This window comes from Enhydra lutris, unplaced genomic scaffold, assembly GCF_002288905.1.
Source record: "Enhydra lutris kenyoni isolate GAN:26980312 unplaced genomic scaffold, ASM228890v2 scaffoldscaffold7, whole genome shotgun sequence".
In the NCBI taxonomy this organism is placed as follows: Eukaryota; Metazoa; Chordata; class Mammalia; order Carnivora; family Mustelidae; genus Enhydra; species Enhydra lutris.
The window spans coordinates 14,499,270-14,515,879 of record NW_019154091.1 but is presented as its reverse complement, the minus strand read 5'-3'; the positions used below and the strand labels follow the sequence as shown (position 1 = coordinate 14,515,879).

The 16,610-nt window shown below is 37.7% G+C and overlaps 1 protein-coding gene across 1 annotated transcript in view; it reads right to left on the bottom strand.

Annotated features, from left to right (window-relative positions):
- The window catches only part of LOC111142191 (KIT ligand), an 83,379-nt gene that overhangs the window by 21,103 nt on the left and 45,666 nt on the right, over window positions 1–16,610 (bottom strand). The window contains exons 3-4 of the mRNA XM_022495203.1: window positions 16,393–16,455; window positions 1,885–2,055 (exon numbers count right to left, since the gene is read on the bottom strand). Coding sequence (XP_022350911.1) covers window positions 1,885–2,055; window positions 16,393–16,455 — 234 coding nt within the window. The remainder of the gene's footprint in view (window positions 1–1,884; window positions 2,056–16,392; window positions 16,456–16,610) is intronic.

The following is a 16,610-nucleotide window of genomic DNA, read 5'->3' as shown; positions in this document are numbered from 1 at the left end:
GGGTAACTAAGTGATGGGCATTAAGGAAGGCACGTGATGTGATGAGCACTGAGTGTTATAAGGAACTGATGAATTACTGAACTCTACACCTGAAACTAATGATGGACGATATATTGGTCAACTGAATTTAAATTTATAAAAAAAAAGTGTTTTAATAAATATCAGTATATTAAGTCCATTCTATAAGCAGGAAAAACTTAATTTCAGCTATATGCCTCAAAGTGGATATATCTTATAAACATAATGCTGAGCAAAAGAACCAAGTTATAAAAGAAATAAGTATGATTAATTTCTAGAAATTCCCCAGGAAAGCAAACCAGACTGTATTTTAGGAATTCATACATGCATGATTGTCTATAAATAAAAGTAGGTAACAATAACACCCCTGTAGCACTTGCTATGACCCACACTAAGTGCTTTATACATGTTAACTCCATCTCCAAAAACAACAGAGAAATACCACTTGGGTTCTAGCCACAGTGTCATGATTAGCAAATGAATACTCTTCAATATCTGGGATGCTCTTCTTGACATCACCATTTACCTAATACTTAACTCATCTTTCAAGCCCCAGTGGTGGATTATTTCCTTCACGACATTGCTCCTCAGATGCCCTACTTTTTGTGACCTCTACCTCTTATCACTGCCATCAGAACCCTATTTGTACGACTATGATAGAAAAAGACATGTTAATTCTAAAATGTCATAGACTGTAAGACACACTAATTTAGAAATTAAAAAGCAAAGCTACAGATGTGATGAGATGTAGTGAGGAGGCTCTTAGTACGGTAAGAATTCCGAATGTGAACACGAAGGGGATGAATATTGGGTCTTACAGAGAAATTGGAATTTGGAGAAGTATTTAAGTTTTACACTACAGAATGATATCTAAAACAGATTTAAACACCTAGAAGGCCTGTAGGGCAGACAAAGAATTGTGAACTCTATGCCAAAGCAGGTCTCCCAAGACCTATTTTATTATGGATGTGGTATTCTAAAATAATAATAAAAATGTTTATTAGGATTTATTTTGCCAGACATGGTACTAAGGCACTAATCACAGATCATCTAATGTCAGCTCCATGAGATGGATCCCGTTACTGTCATTCTAGGGATAAGGAAAGTGAACACAGAGAGGTTAAGTTCATAAAGGTAACTAGTGACAAAGTCAGAATTTGAACTCTAACACATCATTCTTAATTTCTATACATTGCCTCGTCAATATACTTCAATCTCACAGCCCTGCCAGGCCCACATTCTGAAGCTGGTGACAGCTAATCATCAAATGGCCTGGCGAAGGTAAAATTCACTGTTGTGACATGATTACTATGAATAGGGTAAGTCTAAATGTTCGTTATAGGCAATTTTCCTTTTTTTTTTTTTAAAGATTTATTTATTTATTTGACAGAGACCACACGTAGACAGAGAGGCAGGCAGAGAGAGAGGAGGAAGCAGGCTCCCCACAGAGCAGAAAGCCCGATGTGGGGCTCGATCCCAGGACCCTGGGATCATGACCCAAGCTGAAGGCAGAGACTTTAACCCACTGAGCCACCCAAGTGCCCTGGCAATTTTCCATTTAAAGGTAAATGAACATTTGTAACCTAAAAGGTGAGTTATGAGGACTTCCCTCACAAAATAAAGGGCTATTTTTTTTTTACATTGTAGTGTGAATAAATTTTATTTTATATTAAATGACATCTAAGCCTTAAGTTATATTCCAGGATTTCAGTGTGACTATAACCACCTATTTTCTGTGCTCACCTTGAAAAAGTTTTTTTAATGGAACATTTCACAAATAAAAGACCCACCCACCCTTGCCACCCTCAATCAGCATAGGTCTTAGAGAAGAGTAGTAAGAAGCCATCCCAAGGAATACAAATTTACCTCAAATGAGTGTTCCTCCATGCACTCCACAAGGTCGTCCACTATTTTCACAAGTTTGTCTATGATAGAGTAATTACTCAAGCCTTCAGAAATATTTGAAAACTTGTCCAGAAGATCAGTTAAGCTGACTGACAACTGTTCCACCATCACTCTTATCCAACAATGACTAGGCTGCAAGAAATTGAAAGAAAGGAAGATAAAGGAATCTGTTATAAATACAGTAAACTTGGAGCATCCTTCTTCAAAGATATCAATGTTTCAGTCACTGCTGGACAAAGAATTTCCTTATATCAGAACAGGTCAGCTCTTGTGTTTTGTTTAACTCAGATGTAACATCTGCTTCTAAATTTGCAAATGAATAAAGACGTGAACAAAGTACTGATGGTAAAGAATGTTGCTCTTTTGGGCATCTGAGTGGCTCAGCTGGTTATGTGTCTGCCTTTGGCTCAGGTCATGATCCCAGGGTCTTTGGACTGAGACTCCCATGGGGCTCCCTGCTCAGTGGAGAAATCTTCTTCTCCCTCTCCCTCTGCCTGCTGCTCCCCCTGCTTGTGCACTTTCTCTCTCTCTGTGTCAAATAAATAAATAAAATTTTAAAAAAAAAAAAAAAAAAAAGAAGTAGAAGAAGAATGTTGGTCTTCCATGGAAGTAAATTAAAGATGGAACCAAGTCTTACCCTTGACAAGGTTTACTCACTTTACTCACTCACAATGTTCTTAGAACAGTTTTAGGCATAGAGGGAGTTATCAAAAAAAAAGTCAAAAAAAAGAAAAAAAAAAAAAAGAAAAAAAGAAAGAAAGATTGTAGGAAAGAGTCCTAGCCCTCAAGGACTTGAAGTCTTTTGGTGAACTGGAATATGAAACAGTGGATTAAAAATAGCTTATTTTTCCAAAGTGCTTGATAGATTCTAAGGCCTCTTCATAGATAAATTCATGTGGATATTTAAAAAAACAAACAGCCGTGGCAGGAGAGTGGTCTCAGAGAGAAGCACTTTTGTCTTAGCAGCAAGTCAGCTACATAATTTGTAGAGCCAAGTGCAAAATTTGTTCAAGAATGAATAATTTGTTCAAGAATGAATAATTATTAAGATGGTGACAACATAGCATTAAACCAATCATGGAGACATGCCCCTGAAGCTAGTCTCACCCATTAGGTTAGAAGTTCAAATCTGTACAGTCAGGTAAAACTGGGGTTCGATTTGGGCTGAGAAACTCCAGACAAGCTGCATAAAGTCTCTGAACCTCTCTGTAGAATGGGAATAATAGAACAAGTTAGTTGTGAGAAGATAATGCACATAACTTGAAAGTAAGTTTTATGAAGGCAGTATTTTTTTTTTTTTTAATATGGCCTAGAACTGTGTCTCTGGCATGGGAAAATTGCTCAGAAACTATTTGTTGAGCAAATGCATGAGTGAATAAAAAATGAATGAGAAAAAAATACTCTTGTGTCAGGGGTCTACACTTTCTGTAAAGGGCTAGGTAATCTGTATTTTAGGCTTTACATACCAAGAGATGAAAATAAAGGATATTATGTAGGTGCATTTATAGAGAGAAAGCAATTTCTATAAAACTTATTACAAAATTAAAATGTAGTTACAATAATTAAATATGTCTTTTGCATTAATAATCAAATTTCATCTCTTGTGATATAGGTCTACCAATAAGAATGAAATTCTTTATTTTGGGTCAACATTTTGTTTAGCTGGGTTTCAAAATATTCTCTATTATCAAATAGACGGTGAATGTTCATCTGTAAAAACCAATCTCAGCTGACTGACCATATAAAATTAGGCAGTGGATTGGATCTGGCCTATAGTTTGCCAGCCTCTGTTATAAATGGCCCTGGGCCAATAAGGTTTAGATTCTTAGGACAAAATCTCTTTGATATATTAAAACCCATTCTGTTTTTTAAAATCAGTGTAACATTACTTAAAATAAGTTCATATACTTTGTATACTTTAACACTATGTTTTCTTCTTTAAAGATCTTTTAAGTAGAAGCTCTGAATTTTTTTTTTTTTAAACTCTGCTAAAATATAACAAATGAGAAAAATAAGATTGGGGATAGCTATAATTGCCTTGGTTTATAAGATCCTAACAAATTTAAAATAACTTCTGCTGTAATAAAAATATTATAAGGAGTAACTGATGCCATGTAAAACGAACCAAACCACTAGATTTCCCTTCTTACCAGCAGAATATATCTATGGGGGAAGGCCAAGTAATTTATCCTAAATTATACAAGGGGGCCGTCTTCTATTCATTTAACAGAACAGTTTTAATTAATATAACACAGCCAAAAAGGAAACGGGTTTATCTACAAATTGGTAAGCCCCAATTCCTGGAAGCACGAAATGTCATTCAAAACTTTCAGAAGTGTTGGCTCTGGCTACAGAAAAGTAGAATAAACAAACCCCCAAATGGGAATTAGTTCAATTAGGCCATTTCACTCAACTCATCAACCAAGTTCTCAAAGACTATGTGTTTCCAAAGTATGTTCGGAATGGATTCTTTGTTTTGTTTAATCAGTGCTTATCTCAAGCACATGTAAGTTCACATTTGCATCATTCACAGCTCTCTTTCCAAAATGTCACTCTTTCCTTTGGGACTGAATCGCTCTCCAAGTCTCCCTCCATTTAAACAGTGATAATTCCCTTTTAGACAGTCAGCCCTGTCAGCAAAGGGCAGATTTCCTAGGTTATGGGATACAGCAGAAACTGCAAATAACTGTTTGAAGAGTATTTATATGGCGGGGCAGCCTTCCCCAATTAATTCATTCTGTTGTAATTGGGCAAATTTTTCTGTGGCAAGCAGATTCTAGGTGTCAGTCTCTTTAAACCCTGTCTTCACTCCACTTTATAAATATGCTTGTCTATCCTTCCCTCAAATCTTCTGACATAGAAAAACCAAAATCAAATTCCCTTATTCTGAACTAAGGTACTCCTTTAGTTTCTGCAGTCTTGGCACCTTAAGTGAACAGGGTTTTTGTTTTTTTGTTTTTTTTTTTTCTTTTTCTTTTTTGTGGTTAAAGTAGAAATGATTTTGGTTATAGGTTTCTTATTTTTAAACCAGGGAACTCTGGGGTGCTTACTGCCACCATTTCTGTCTATCTCTATTTTCAGCTGAACTCTTTGTTTCCATTCTGTATTTAAGTTCTTATTTAGCTATGACAATGCCCTCACCGCCACCCACGGTCCCCCACGGTCCCCAACTTTCACATACCCAATCAACAGCTGAAGCAACCAACTTTTCCTAGCAAAATTTTCTAGCCTTAACTTATAATTTCTTACAGTTAAATCCTGGAAATCTCACATCTAATCCTAGCCCAAAACTTGCCCTTTACAAATTATGAAGAATTCTCTGCTTGTTAATATGAACTTCTGTACTACTACACTACTGAAAAACACATTTCTAAACATCTTGTAAATTGTATTTCATTCATTATTCATTCTCGCCAAATTTCCTTGTGAAAAAAACTGTATAATCAATTTAGAGTTCTATCTTTTCATTAATTTGCTTAAAGAGTCACATGTTAGCTTTTTAGGATTCTTGGACTTATTAAAGATAGCTCTGAGGCTGAAACAAAATTAAATATCAGCCAGTTTTGACCTGTCTGCAAGAAAACCAGCTTTGACTAGATCATATTTTCTTTTTAATTAAATATAATAGTCAATGATTTGCAAAGAAAATGAAACATAGGAAACTCATCATTTCATTTGTAAGATGATAGATCTGCTTTCTGACTCTTCTAAGATTATGATTAAGAAACAGGATTGAAGGCTGTAAGTTTCCCAAATGTAATTTTTCCCTTTGCCTTAATAACAGGCATTATTATCACTATTCCTTAGCTTTCAGAAACCATTTTAAGCTTAAATAGTTCTGTATAAATATCAACTCACAACATTCATCAGAAGAATGTAAGATACAAATAATGTTCTCTATTTTACTAGCAGAAGAATGTGAAGAATTAGGAAAGTTGATAAAACCACACAGGAGGCCAAAGAAGTGAGGTTAAGAGGTACCTGTCAAATTCTTGAAGTACATATAATTTAAAGTTCCATTCCTACATATACATACAAAACAAAACATATTCCTTGCTTTGAAAGGGAAAATCTGCCTGGGTTTTCCTTAACTCCAGACTCTCAATTTCTTATCTTCTTTCCTGGTAGCTTCTGTCTTATATTTGCTGGGTTAATTACAGCAACTCTGGCTAAGACTACTGGAAAAACATGCTTTCAATTCCTATGTAATATGCATCATTCTAAAATACTAACTGAATCAATTCATCAGTAATTCTTGACCTGCTACCATGCCATCACCACTGAAGATTTGTTCAAAAGATTAAAACTTCCTGGGGCTCCTGGGTGGCTCAGATGGTTAGGCATCTGCCTTCGGCTCAGGTCATGATCCTGGGGTCCTGGGATCAAGCCCCCTATCGGGCTCCCTGCTTGGCAGGAAGCCTGCTTCTCTCTCTCTCCCATTCCCCTGCTTGTGTTCCCTCTCTCGCTGCATCTTTCTCTGTCAAATAAATAAATAAAATCTTAAAAAAAAAAAAAAAAAAAAAAGCTGTAAACTTCCTAAGGGATTTTAAAGTACCATGACCAAGTTAATGATTTAACTAAATGATGAAATAAAAGGTATAAAAACTACTATACTTAAAAGCATTCTAAACATAACTAGGAATAGACTGCTTCCAAAGAACAATAATGAAAATATCTATGCACATTCTAAAACCACACAAAAATTTAAAGTGGGTCCTATATGAGCATATAAAATAGATACTATATGATATGTGATATAACACCTCTGCAGTCCCAGAACTGATACATTCAAGACCCTGGATGAAACTGGGTGCTTTACAAACGTCCTGGGGGACTTGCTCAGTCTGGCATGCCTTTTTCTTCTCCATCCCCTCCTCCTTTCAAGAAATTGTTCTGGTTTATAAACTAAAGGAAGTTTACACATTATTCTGCATCAGTCTTAGATGCACAGGGAGTCTCTAAGAGCAGGCACTGTTAGCTTTCACTGGACAAAACATACTATAACATTTCTTCATGCATACTTGGCGCTACTCTCCATTTGGTAGCTCTCAGTATAGAGAGACCTGTGGCCTTCCTTAGTGGTCCTAACGCAGGTATCTACATTGTGAGAGTTCCCTACAAAGGAGCTGGGATAATGACTCCATTAGTGATTCTTAGGGAGAAAAGCCTTGACTCATAAACTGTGAGTCCTCTGAGGAATATCCACAGCGTGCACCCTTTCTTCTAATCCATCTAATCTGATTACCAGCCTTACTGCCCAGGTAGATTGTTTTAGTTTTCTTTGCTTTAATGTGTGTGTGTGTCAAACCTCAATCTGGTCAGAATTAGAGGTATGAATGCCCAAGGCACAAAGCATTCCTTTCTTTCCTCTTGTGCTTCCGGCATTGACCTCCAGGCTGAGAGATCCAAAGAACGTAGAGCCATGCCATTGAGAATTACAACAGTTTAGATCTGGAAGGAATGCTGAAGACCACCTGCTCCAGTCCCACCAATTTCAGAAATGGGAAAACCAAGACCTAGAGCCGTGAAGTGGTTTGTTCAAGGTTGTACAATAAATGTAAAACAGAAACATGAGAATGCCAGGACTCACCTAGTTCTTTCATCAGTGGTATAAAGCACGTACAGTTGCGGTATTTGCTTTCCACAAAGGTGACCATGAGTCTTACAGTCTCGCATCTGGACCACGCATACTGGTCCTTCGACTCAACTAAGAGATCTTTGGGGAATGGAAATGGCTCTTTCTGCGTCAGTTCAATGAATTCAGAGTCCTACTGATGAAAATAAATTTCTCTGAGCCAACTGTCACACCCAGACAGCAAATGCCAATCGTCTTTAGTGGATTTTATTCTCCTTCTAGTATTTACCCTTAGGGCTGGAGAACACAATCCCCTGCTACTCTCAAACATTCCATGGCAGGCAAATTTCAAACATTTCTATAAAAGCACTTTGCAAAACTGTGTGCTCTCAATGCTGGTATGGAATCTCTAAAATCTTAACTACCTTTTGGAGGAGCTGGGTTTTGTCATGATTTATTTTGGTCTTCTGCCTAAACAATTCATTTGGGTCTTCAGTATTCTCTTCAGGCATCTGACTCTCATGTTCTTGCTTGGATTAAAGTGATGTAGAAACCTCAATCTGATTAAGCTGGTAATCAGTCCAAACACTATAAATACGTGTTATTTCCCAGGGCAGGCCTATAAATGGTCTCTGATCCTCACCCAAAATGGCACAGTGACGAAGGAATGGCATGGCCAGGTAGGGGCAGAAATGATGAACGAGAAGCTCACTGTCTAGTCCCAACTATTAACACACTGTGGTTTTTAGTCAAGTCACTTAATCTATTCAGAGCTTCATGTTTCTCCATAAAATACAGGGGTCTGTCTAATCTGTACTAGCCAATACAGGGGGTTATTAGTCCCTGAGGCTACTTACCACTCAAACTGTAGCTCGGCTGATTGAAGCACTAAAATTTTAATTTTACTTAACTTGTTTAAAGTAAAAAAATCAATACAATTCAGTGACTGGAGGAAGTGTGTTTTTGGGGTTTTTTTTTTTTTTTGAAGATTTTATTTATTTATTTAGAGAGCACATGCAAGCTGGGGGAGGGGTAGAGGGAGGGGAGAGAGAGCATCTCAAGCAGACTCTGTGCTGGGCATGGAGCCCCACACGGGGCTCGATCTCACAACTCTGAGATCACCACCGGAGCCCAAATCAAGAGTCAGATGCTGAACTGACCGAGCCACACCAGCTGCCCCAGGCCTGGAAAACTTTTAAGTATATTTGGAAAAACTCAGGTATATGAATCTGCACTTTCAATTGTAAATTTTATGAAAATCTAAACATGGAGTAAATATTTTTGATGAAAATTTAATATCTGCACTGAAGTGTGCTATAGGTGTGAAATACACAGTGGATTTTGAATATGAAAAAAGTTAAAATATTCCATTAATTTATTTTGAGAAGGTAAAATGTTATTTTGGATATATTACAATAAAAACTATTTTACTTATTCCCCTGTTCCTTTTTACTTTTTTTTTTTAATGTGGCCACTTAACAATTTTTAAGTATACACATATGGCTTCCATTATGTTTCTACCAGACAGTAATGGTCTAGCTATTCTGAAGAGTGTCTTCGTATAATCACTAATTAAGATGGGTCCTGTAGTTTGAGTACACAAAAGAGCTACTTAAAAATAGTATTTAATGTTATATTTTATTCATTTAACATTTTATACCTATTCATTAAAAAAAATACTTTCTTTTTATATAGGAAGTAGAAGTAGGTAAGTACAGTATCTACCTGGAGGATTTAATCTGTTTCTATAGGAAGTAATTCTAATCCTAGGGGTTGAGCCTCAGGATCCCTACCAACAACTAGGAAACTTGCCCAATGGCTTGACTGGATAATGGTAGATCCTCAGCCAGCTGGACCAATCAAAAAGTCCCTCCCCCAAGCCAGTAGGTAACAGATACTAAGCCGTCTCTGAGCAGCACCACAACTGCAGATATATAAAGTTGGGAGTCTGGGGTAGCTACATTTCACCAGGTGACTGGAACACAAAGAAATTCTGCACAGACAGAACAGCATAAGGCAGAGATGCAGAGACTCAGAGAGAGGAAACGGGAAACCCGGTAGTTTTCCAGTCCTGGCTGGAATCCCTTCATGAAGCCTGGCCACATCCTTGCCCTTTTACTAGAATGCTGTTCTTCAGAATCCTTATAACTAGAATTTTTTTTTTTTTTGCTTTCCTTTTTTTAAATTTTTTTTTAAGATTTTATTTATTTATTTGACAGAGCGAAATCACAAGTAGGCAGAGAGGCAGGCAGAGAGAGAGAGAGGAGGAAGCAGGCTCCCTGCCAAGCAGAGAGCCCGATGCGGAACTCGATCCCAGGACCCTGAGATCATGCCCTGAGCCGAAGGCAGAGGCTTAACCCACTGAGCCACCCAGGCGCTCCTTTGCTTTCCTTAAGTTTCAATTCATTACTGTTGGTGAGAACCAAAGAACTCTAAACAAGTAAGATGGACTCCTTTAACATGTGGAAATTGGGACATATTTTGACAACAGTTAAATGTTTATTGGTGAGCAGTTTTTTGAGTAACACCTACCTCCTTGAATGGCAAAGAAATACAGAGGAGTGAAAGATTTGACCCCTAATCTTTCCTAAATAAATCCCTAAATAAAAGAGTAAAAAGAGAAAGCATGACAAAATAATGGTAGCATCTAACAAATGTATATATCCTATATCTTGGGCTTTTCCGATCTTATTTCTCACAACACGTTGAGACAAATACATAACACATACAATTTTTTAAACAGCTCTGTAAGCCATATACGATCAGGTACTCAAAATGAATAGGTATCCAAAATGGACAAATTCTATAAAAATTCAGAGAAAATCAGCTAAAAGGTAGGGTCCACAGACCAGATATCATGTTGGTGTTACTGACCACCGTGTCTCCCCGAGTCAAGCAGAGCAGGGGTAATGCACGTGCATGGGGCTGGTAGAGGGTTTTCCACACAATTGGAACCCATGAGGACGTGGGGCTGGAAGCAGGTTTGGAAAGGTGCCACACAATGTGGGTCTCAGAGGCCTGGTTTCAGAAGCTCCTTTTTTCTGTTTCCTAAGAACTCTGGCATTCAAAGCATAGAAAGAGGGAAGGGTAAAACAATTAGGTGTGTGTTTGCTTGTTTAATCAGTTGTGTCTACTCAAGAAGAGTCAAAACCTCAAATGAGAAGTCCTGGAATGGCAAGGGTGATGGGAAGAGCCCAGAGGCAGCTGAGCCCAGCAAAAGAAGGCAGGAAGACCAGAGACTTGGAATCCTGCACACCTGGGGCAGGCGGCTGAGGGGAAAAGGTGGCCTGGAGGATTATGGTTAGAATGAGGTTACATATTCCCAATGATTTCTTTGTTTAACCTTGCTTTTAAAAACAATTAAAAACTGGGCGCCTGGGTGGCTCAGTGGGTTAAAGCCTCTGCCTTCGGCTCAGGTCATGATCCCAGCGTCCTGGGATCGAGCCCCGCATTGGGCTATCTGCTCAGCAGGGAGTCTGCCTCCCCCTTGCTCTCTGCCTGCCTCTCTGCCTACTTGTGATCTCTATCAAATAAATAAAATCTTAAAAAAAATAAAAAATAAATAAAAATAATTAAAAACTGACATGACATATAGTAAAGAATGGTTTAGGTAAGAATCATCAATACATGCTAAATTTTGGGGAAAAACTTTGATGAGGAACTGTGCATGGTCTTAAAACATCTCCCTCAAATATTGCTCATGCATTGCTAATGAGTAAATACATAGAACTAATGGAATATCTTCACCAGGGGATCTGTTTAAGCACCTTGAGGGGAAGATGGACACTGTGTGCCTCTGGGTGTGATAATCTAAAGATGTTTCATCACTTATGTAGCATCATGGCTTCAAATGCATAATCTAAATATAATCATTAAGGAACATCAATCAAATGTTTCAAAGAAACACATATTACTTAAAGGGGACGGTTGTGTTACTTTAAATTTTAATGTCACAGAGACAAAAGAAAGGCTGAGGAGCTTTTAAAGCAGAGTAAAGAGACAGGAGATATTAGCTTACACAAGCTTAGTGGGTTTAAAACAGCACAAATTTATTATTTTACTGTTCCTGAGGTCAGAAATCTAACACAGGTCTTACTAGGCTCAAATCAAGGTGTTCATGCAGTCTGGGTTTCTTTTAGGGGCTCTACAAGAGAATTCCTTTCCTAGCCTTTTCCAGCTTCTATTTTAAGATTTTGTTTATTTATCTGAGATAGAGGGAGAGTAAAAGAGTATAGGCTAGGGGACGGGCAGAAGAAGAGGGAGAAGCAGACTCCCCACTAACCAGGGAGCTCTGGCTCAATCCTAGAACCCTGGGATCATACCTGAGCTAAATGGAGACACTTAATCAACTGAGCCACCCAGGAGCCCTGCCTTTTCCAGCTTCTGGAGACTACCTGCATCCCTTGGCCGGTGGCCCCTTACCCTGTAAGGACCTATTTTATATTTTTATATTTTAGCAAGAGGCTTTCATTGAGGTTAAACAAAAACCTTGTTGTTTAACCCTTAAGCTGTCCCTGCTCGCCGTCCCCCAGGGGATTCACTTAAAAACAAGTCCAGGAAAAACAGCTCTAGGTAACAAAGCGCAGATACAAGGGTAGGTCAAGCCAGGTGGAGACATCGATCAGTGGAGGGATGCATACTATCTCCCTAGCTACCAAGGAGTATGGGCCCCCGCCCTTCGGGAGCCTTTTTGGCGCCAATGCTAATCAAGGTGTAATAGGCTGGTTCAAATGTCTACTGGGTAAATTGTAATTCAATTGGTCACCTAGCATCACTGTGGAGTTTCCCGTGTGTGTTACAATCTCGTTGGTCACCTGTGCGTGGCCAGGCCCGACCCCATGGCCTTTGCCCTTAAAAGCTAGTCTGTGAAACAGAGAAGGGTCGCCCTCTCTTGTAAGAGGTGCGTCCCCGAACGTTCGGTTAGATTCTTGATGCTTGGTGCGAAATAAAGCTTTGCTTGACCTTTGCTTTATATCAGTCTCGCTCCTTTAATCAGGGACCCGTTATTGGGGCATAACAACCCCATTTTCAAAGTTAGCAGTTCAACATTTTTTAATCATTCTCTCTGGCTCTCACACTCTTGCTTCCTTCTTATAAGGATTCACGAGACTAGACCACACCCATCTGGATAATCCCAGATAAACTTCCCATCTCCCAAATCCTTAATTACATCTGCAAAATCCCTCTTACCATGTAAAAGATATATTCACAGCCTGGGACATCTTTGGGGAGCCATTATACTGTCTATCACACATAATGTCAAAAAAGGAAATCATTATCCTATATTGGATCTTGTACTGGGGGAAAGAAATACTTAAAAAAAAAAGGAAATTTTGATAAAACTGAAATACAGCCAATAGATTTAAACATTTTTCTTATTGCTAAATTTATTGAAACTGACAACCATACTGTGGTTATGTAAGAGAAAATCCTTTACTTAGGAAATACACACTTAAGTATTTAGGGATAAACAGCCATTAAGTATACAAGTGACTCAATGAGTTTAGAAAAATAACACACACCTGAGCACAGAAAGCAAGCATTTAGTAAAGCAAATGAGGCAAAATGTTAAAAACAGATGAATATGGATTACAGTTTGTGAGTGTTCTTAGAATATGCTTATAACTTTGCTGTATATTTGAAATTATTTCTGAATAAAAAGTTAAAACTGATGAATCTATAACTAAAACTGATACTTTTTTCTTAACTCAAATACTATAAGCAAGTCATAGTTTATCGTATTTTATAAACATTGAATGACTACAGATGTGTGACACAAATTCAGCAACACAGTTTTTGGTCTTTCTGTGGTAACATTACTGGTGAGTGGAAGGATCAGAAATGTTTAGGATTTTAAGTTAGGATTTTTATGGTTAGTGACTTAAAATCCTAACGGTCTGGCAATATTATAGTTTCAAGAGTTTAAAATAGAATTGGTAATTATCATCAGATTTAAACACCAACTGGTTGGTCACACCCTGCTATCTGTGAGAATCCGCTAGGTAATTTTCTAGGAGGTTTCTTAGAAAAGTAGCTCCCTAAATATTCAGGAGTATTTAGCAGATTTTAAAGCAAAAGTATGACAATGAACTGTATTCTATTCTAGAGCCTTCTGCCGGGTGCCTCAGGCAGAATTTTATTGCTTTGGCCCCAGAAAAATCTTTCTGGTATCCATTCTGATTCCTACTCTGCCCTCTATTGTTTAGAAACAAAAGATAAGGCAGCTGGGACTCTGACCCCTTACAAATCATCACTGGCCTCTCCACTGGGAAACTCCTCTGGTCTTGGCAGAAACTCACGTTTTTAAAATAAAGGTAAAACAAAGCCTAGGACCAGTTTCTGCCCAAAGCCTTCTGCATGGGCTTATTTTTCTTGCCAATTATGGTAGCCAAGAACAAAGTTTCTCCAGTTGTGCCAGGACAGTATGCCAAGATCAAATAATAGTGGACTTTTCTCAATTACAGAAACACGAAAAAAAATGTGGCAATGAATCAGCTTTATTTTTACAAGTTTGGCTCTTGCTACCACCAGCCCATACTGAAAACTGTGATTTAGCATAATCTATGATTATACCAGCACAAAATAATCTATTTTGTTATTTTCAGTTTAACATTAAGAGCTGCATGATTTCTTTGAGTCAGTTTGGCAATCACACAACTAAATGCTTCTCCAGTCAGGGCAGAGTACATCTTTATTACTTAAATGTTTCACTTAGAACACCTTCCCTTTGGGCGCCTGGGTGGCTGAGTCAGTTAAGTGTCTGCCTTCAGCTTAGGTCATGATCTCAGGGTTCTGGGATTGAGTCTCACACCAGGCTCCCTGCTCAGACTGCTTCTCCCTTTCTCACTCCCTCTGCCTCTCTCAAATAAATTATTAAGAAAAATAATAATAAAAGATTAAAAAAAAAAGAAAAGAATACCTTCCCTTGCCCTTGCTATTGTAATTATTTAGATATTCATATACTGTAACCCAAGGTTAAATGTCAGATGACCTGAAGTTTCTTTTTTTAATGTATTTTTAAAATTTCTTTTCAGTGTTCCAGCATTCATTGTTTATGCACCACACCCAGCACTCCATTCAATATATACCCTCCATAATACCCACCACCAGGCTCACTCAACCTCCCACCCTGAAGTTTCTTTTTTAAGAGTGTCACTTTTTAGTTGTATAACCTTCAGTGAAATATTCTTGCAAATCTCAGTGTGTCATTTGTAAAACAGAAATCACACAGATTATGGTGGCTATCTTGCCTTCCTGGAAGGGTTTTACTAAACATCCAAGGAGATAAATATGTGAAATCATTTTGAAAATTCAAAAAAAAAAAAAAATCACATTATAAAAAGGCCCCTTTCATCCCCCTCACTTTGCACACAAAGCTAGGTGATGTGTTTGTTTCTTAAAGTATCTGGTAAGGTGCTGACTCCTCTTTTTATCCTAAACAAATGCTGTGCTTGTTCCCTGAGTTACTGAATGATTAGATTAACTTCCAGTCTGCTATGATTTTACATTTCTATCTCCAGAGAACACCCCCTAATTCAACGGGACAGACACTGACCTAGACTTGAGGCTATCTGGTTCAGCATGAAGAGACACGTTCTAAGGAACTTTAGATAGCTCATGCTAACTTAAATGCTTACTTTCTTACGGAAAAGAAATAGGCTTTTGACATTCTCTTGAAATGACAGCCTTAGAGTCTGTCTTTGAAAGACTTTTTAAGCATAAGCACTTAGCCATGGGCTTAACATAATTCAACTGGTAACAATGGATTGACTGGCTAATCCACAAAAAGCATGCAAAGCCTGAGATAGCTTGCACCAAGTGGGTCTGTAGTAAGTATTCCATCAGTCATGGAAAGAGGTCTACTTGCAGAGTCACCCAAATGATTTTAAGTTTAACTCAAAGAACACAACACAGCAGTTAAAATGAATCAGCATGGATCAGCGCCTGTCAAACGTGTGTTGCAAAACAGAAGTTGCAAAGTGGTAAATATGGTATAATTCTATTAAGTATGAAATCGTGCAAAAATACAGTAACTTCTGTATGAGTACAGATTTGCAGTAAATGGAAAAGAGCAGGTGGGTCTACTTCGTGTTGTTGCCCTAGCACAACCCCAGAGGACGCTATCCTTACACCAAGCCATGAAAACATGCAGTGGGATAAAAATTCCAGCTCAGAAGACTTGTTCCTAATAGTCGAATTGTGTATAAGAACAAAGTGGGGATTCGTGGAGACAAGAAAGAGGTAATACAAGGGTCTTTAGTAATATTTATAATGTCTCACTAGAAAATAGATTTGAAGCAAATACTGTGCCATAGTAAGGTTTAACAAGCTACATGGTGAGTATGTAGGCATCTCTATGCTTGCAAGATTTCTTCATGTATGAATTCTGGTAATTTGTAACCAGAAAAATAATTAAAATTTCTTAGTTGCAGTAATAAAAGCATATTTACAATCGTAACCTCCTATTTATATTGTAAATTTCTCAAAATCTATTGACTAATACATGGTGGTCTCAAATTAAACAGGAAAAAGACTTATAAAGGATCTTCGCAGAATATGTAAAGAATTTGCCTAATTTCACACTCAAGCTTTTAGGAGGAAGCTACAGGAAAGAGAAATCTGTGGCTAGCTCTAAGGAAGATGATCTTATTTACTTTAGAAGTAACAGGACTAAGACAACATGTACTGAAAAGCTTACCCATAAGTAAAGTTTAGCAGTTACTTGAGGATAAAACAAAAATAAAAACCATGCAAGCTGAATTCCAAGGATACTTTCTTCAAATACTGAGCATTAGCTAACTTCTAAATGGGCGATAATTCCATGTCTCAATAGAATGATCCCATCCCTTTAATCAGCTACTAAAAAGGAACTCAGAAATGTACATTTTACTCACCAAAACATCCATCCCGGGGACATAGTTGAGGGCTATCTTATAGTCTTTTGGAAGATTTGCCACCTACAGAGACAAGAAAAGAAGGGGAAGAAAAAAAAGGAAAAAAGTCCATGAGAAAATTCATATATAGCAATTAATATTGTTTTTAGTGGGAGAAAAATACATACAAACCTATTATATTATTTTTAAGTTATCACTGCATTTCAATATTTACCTTT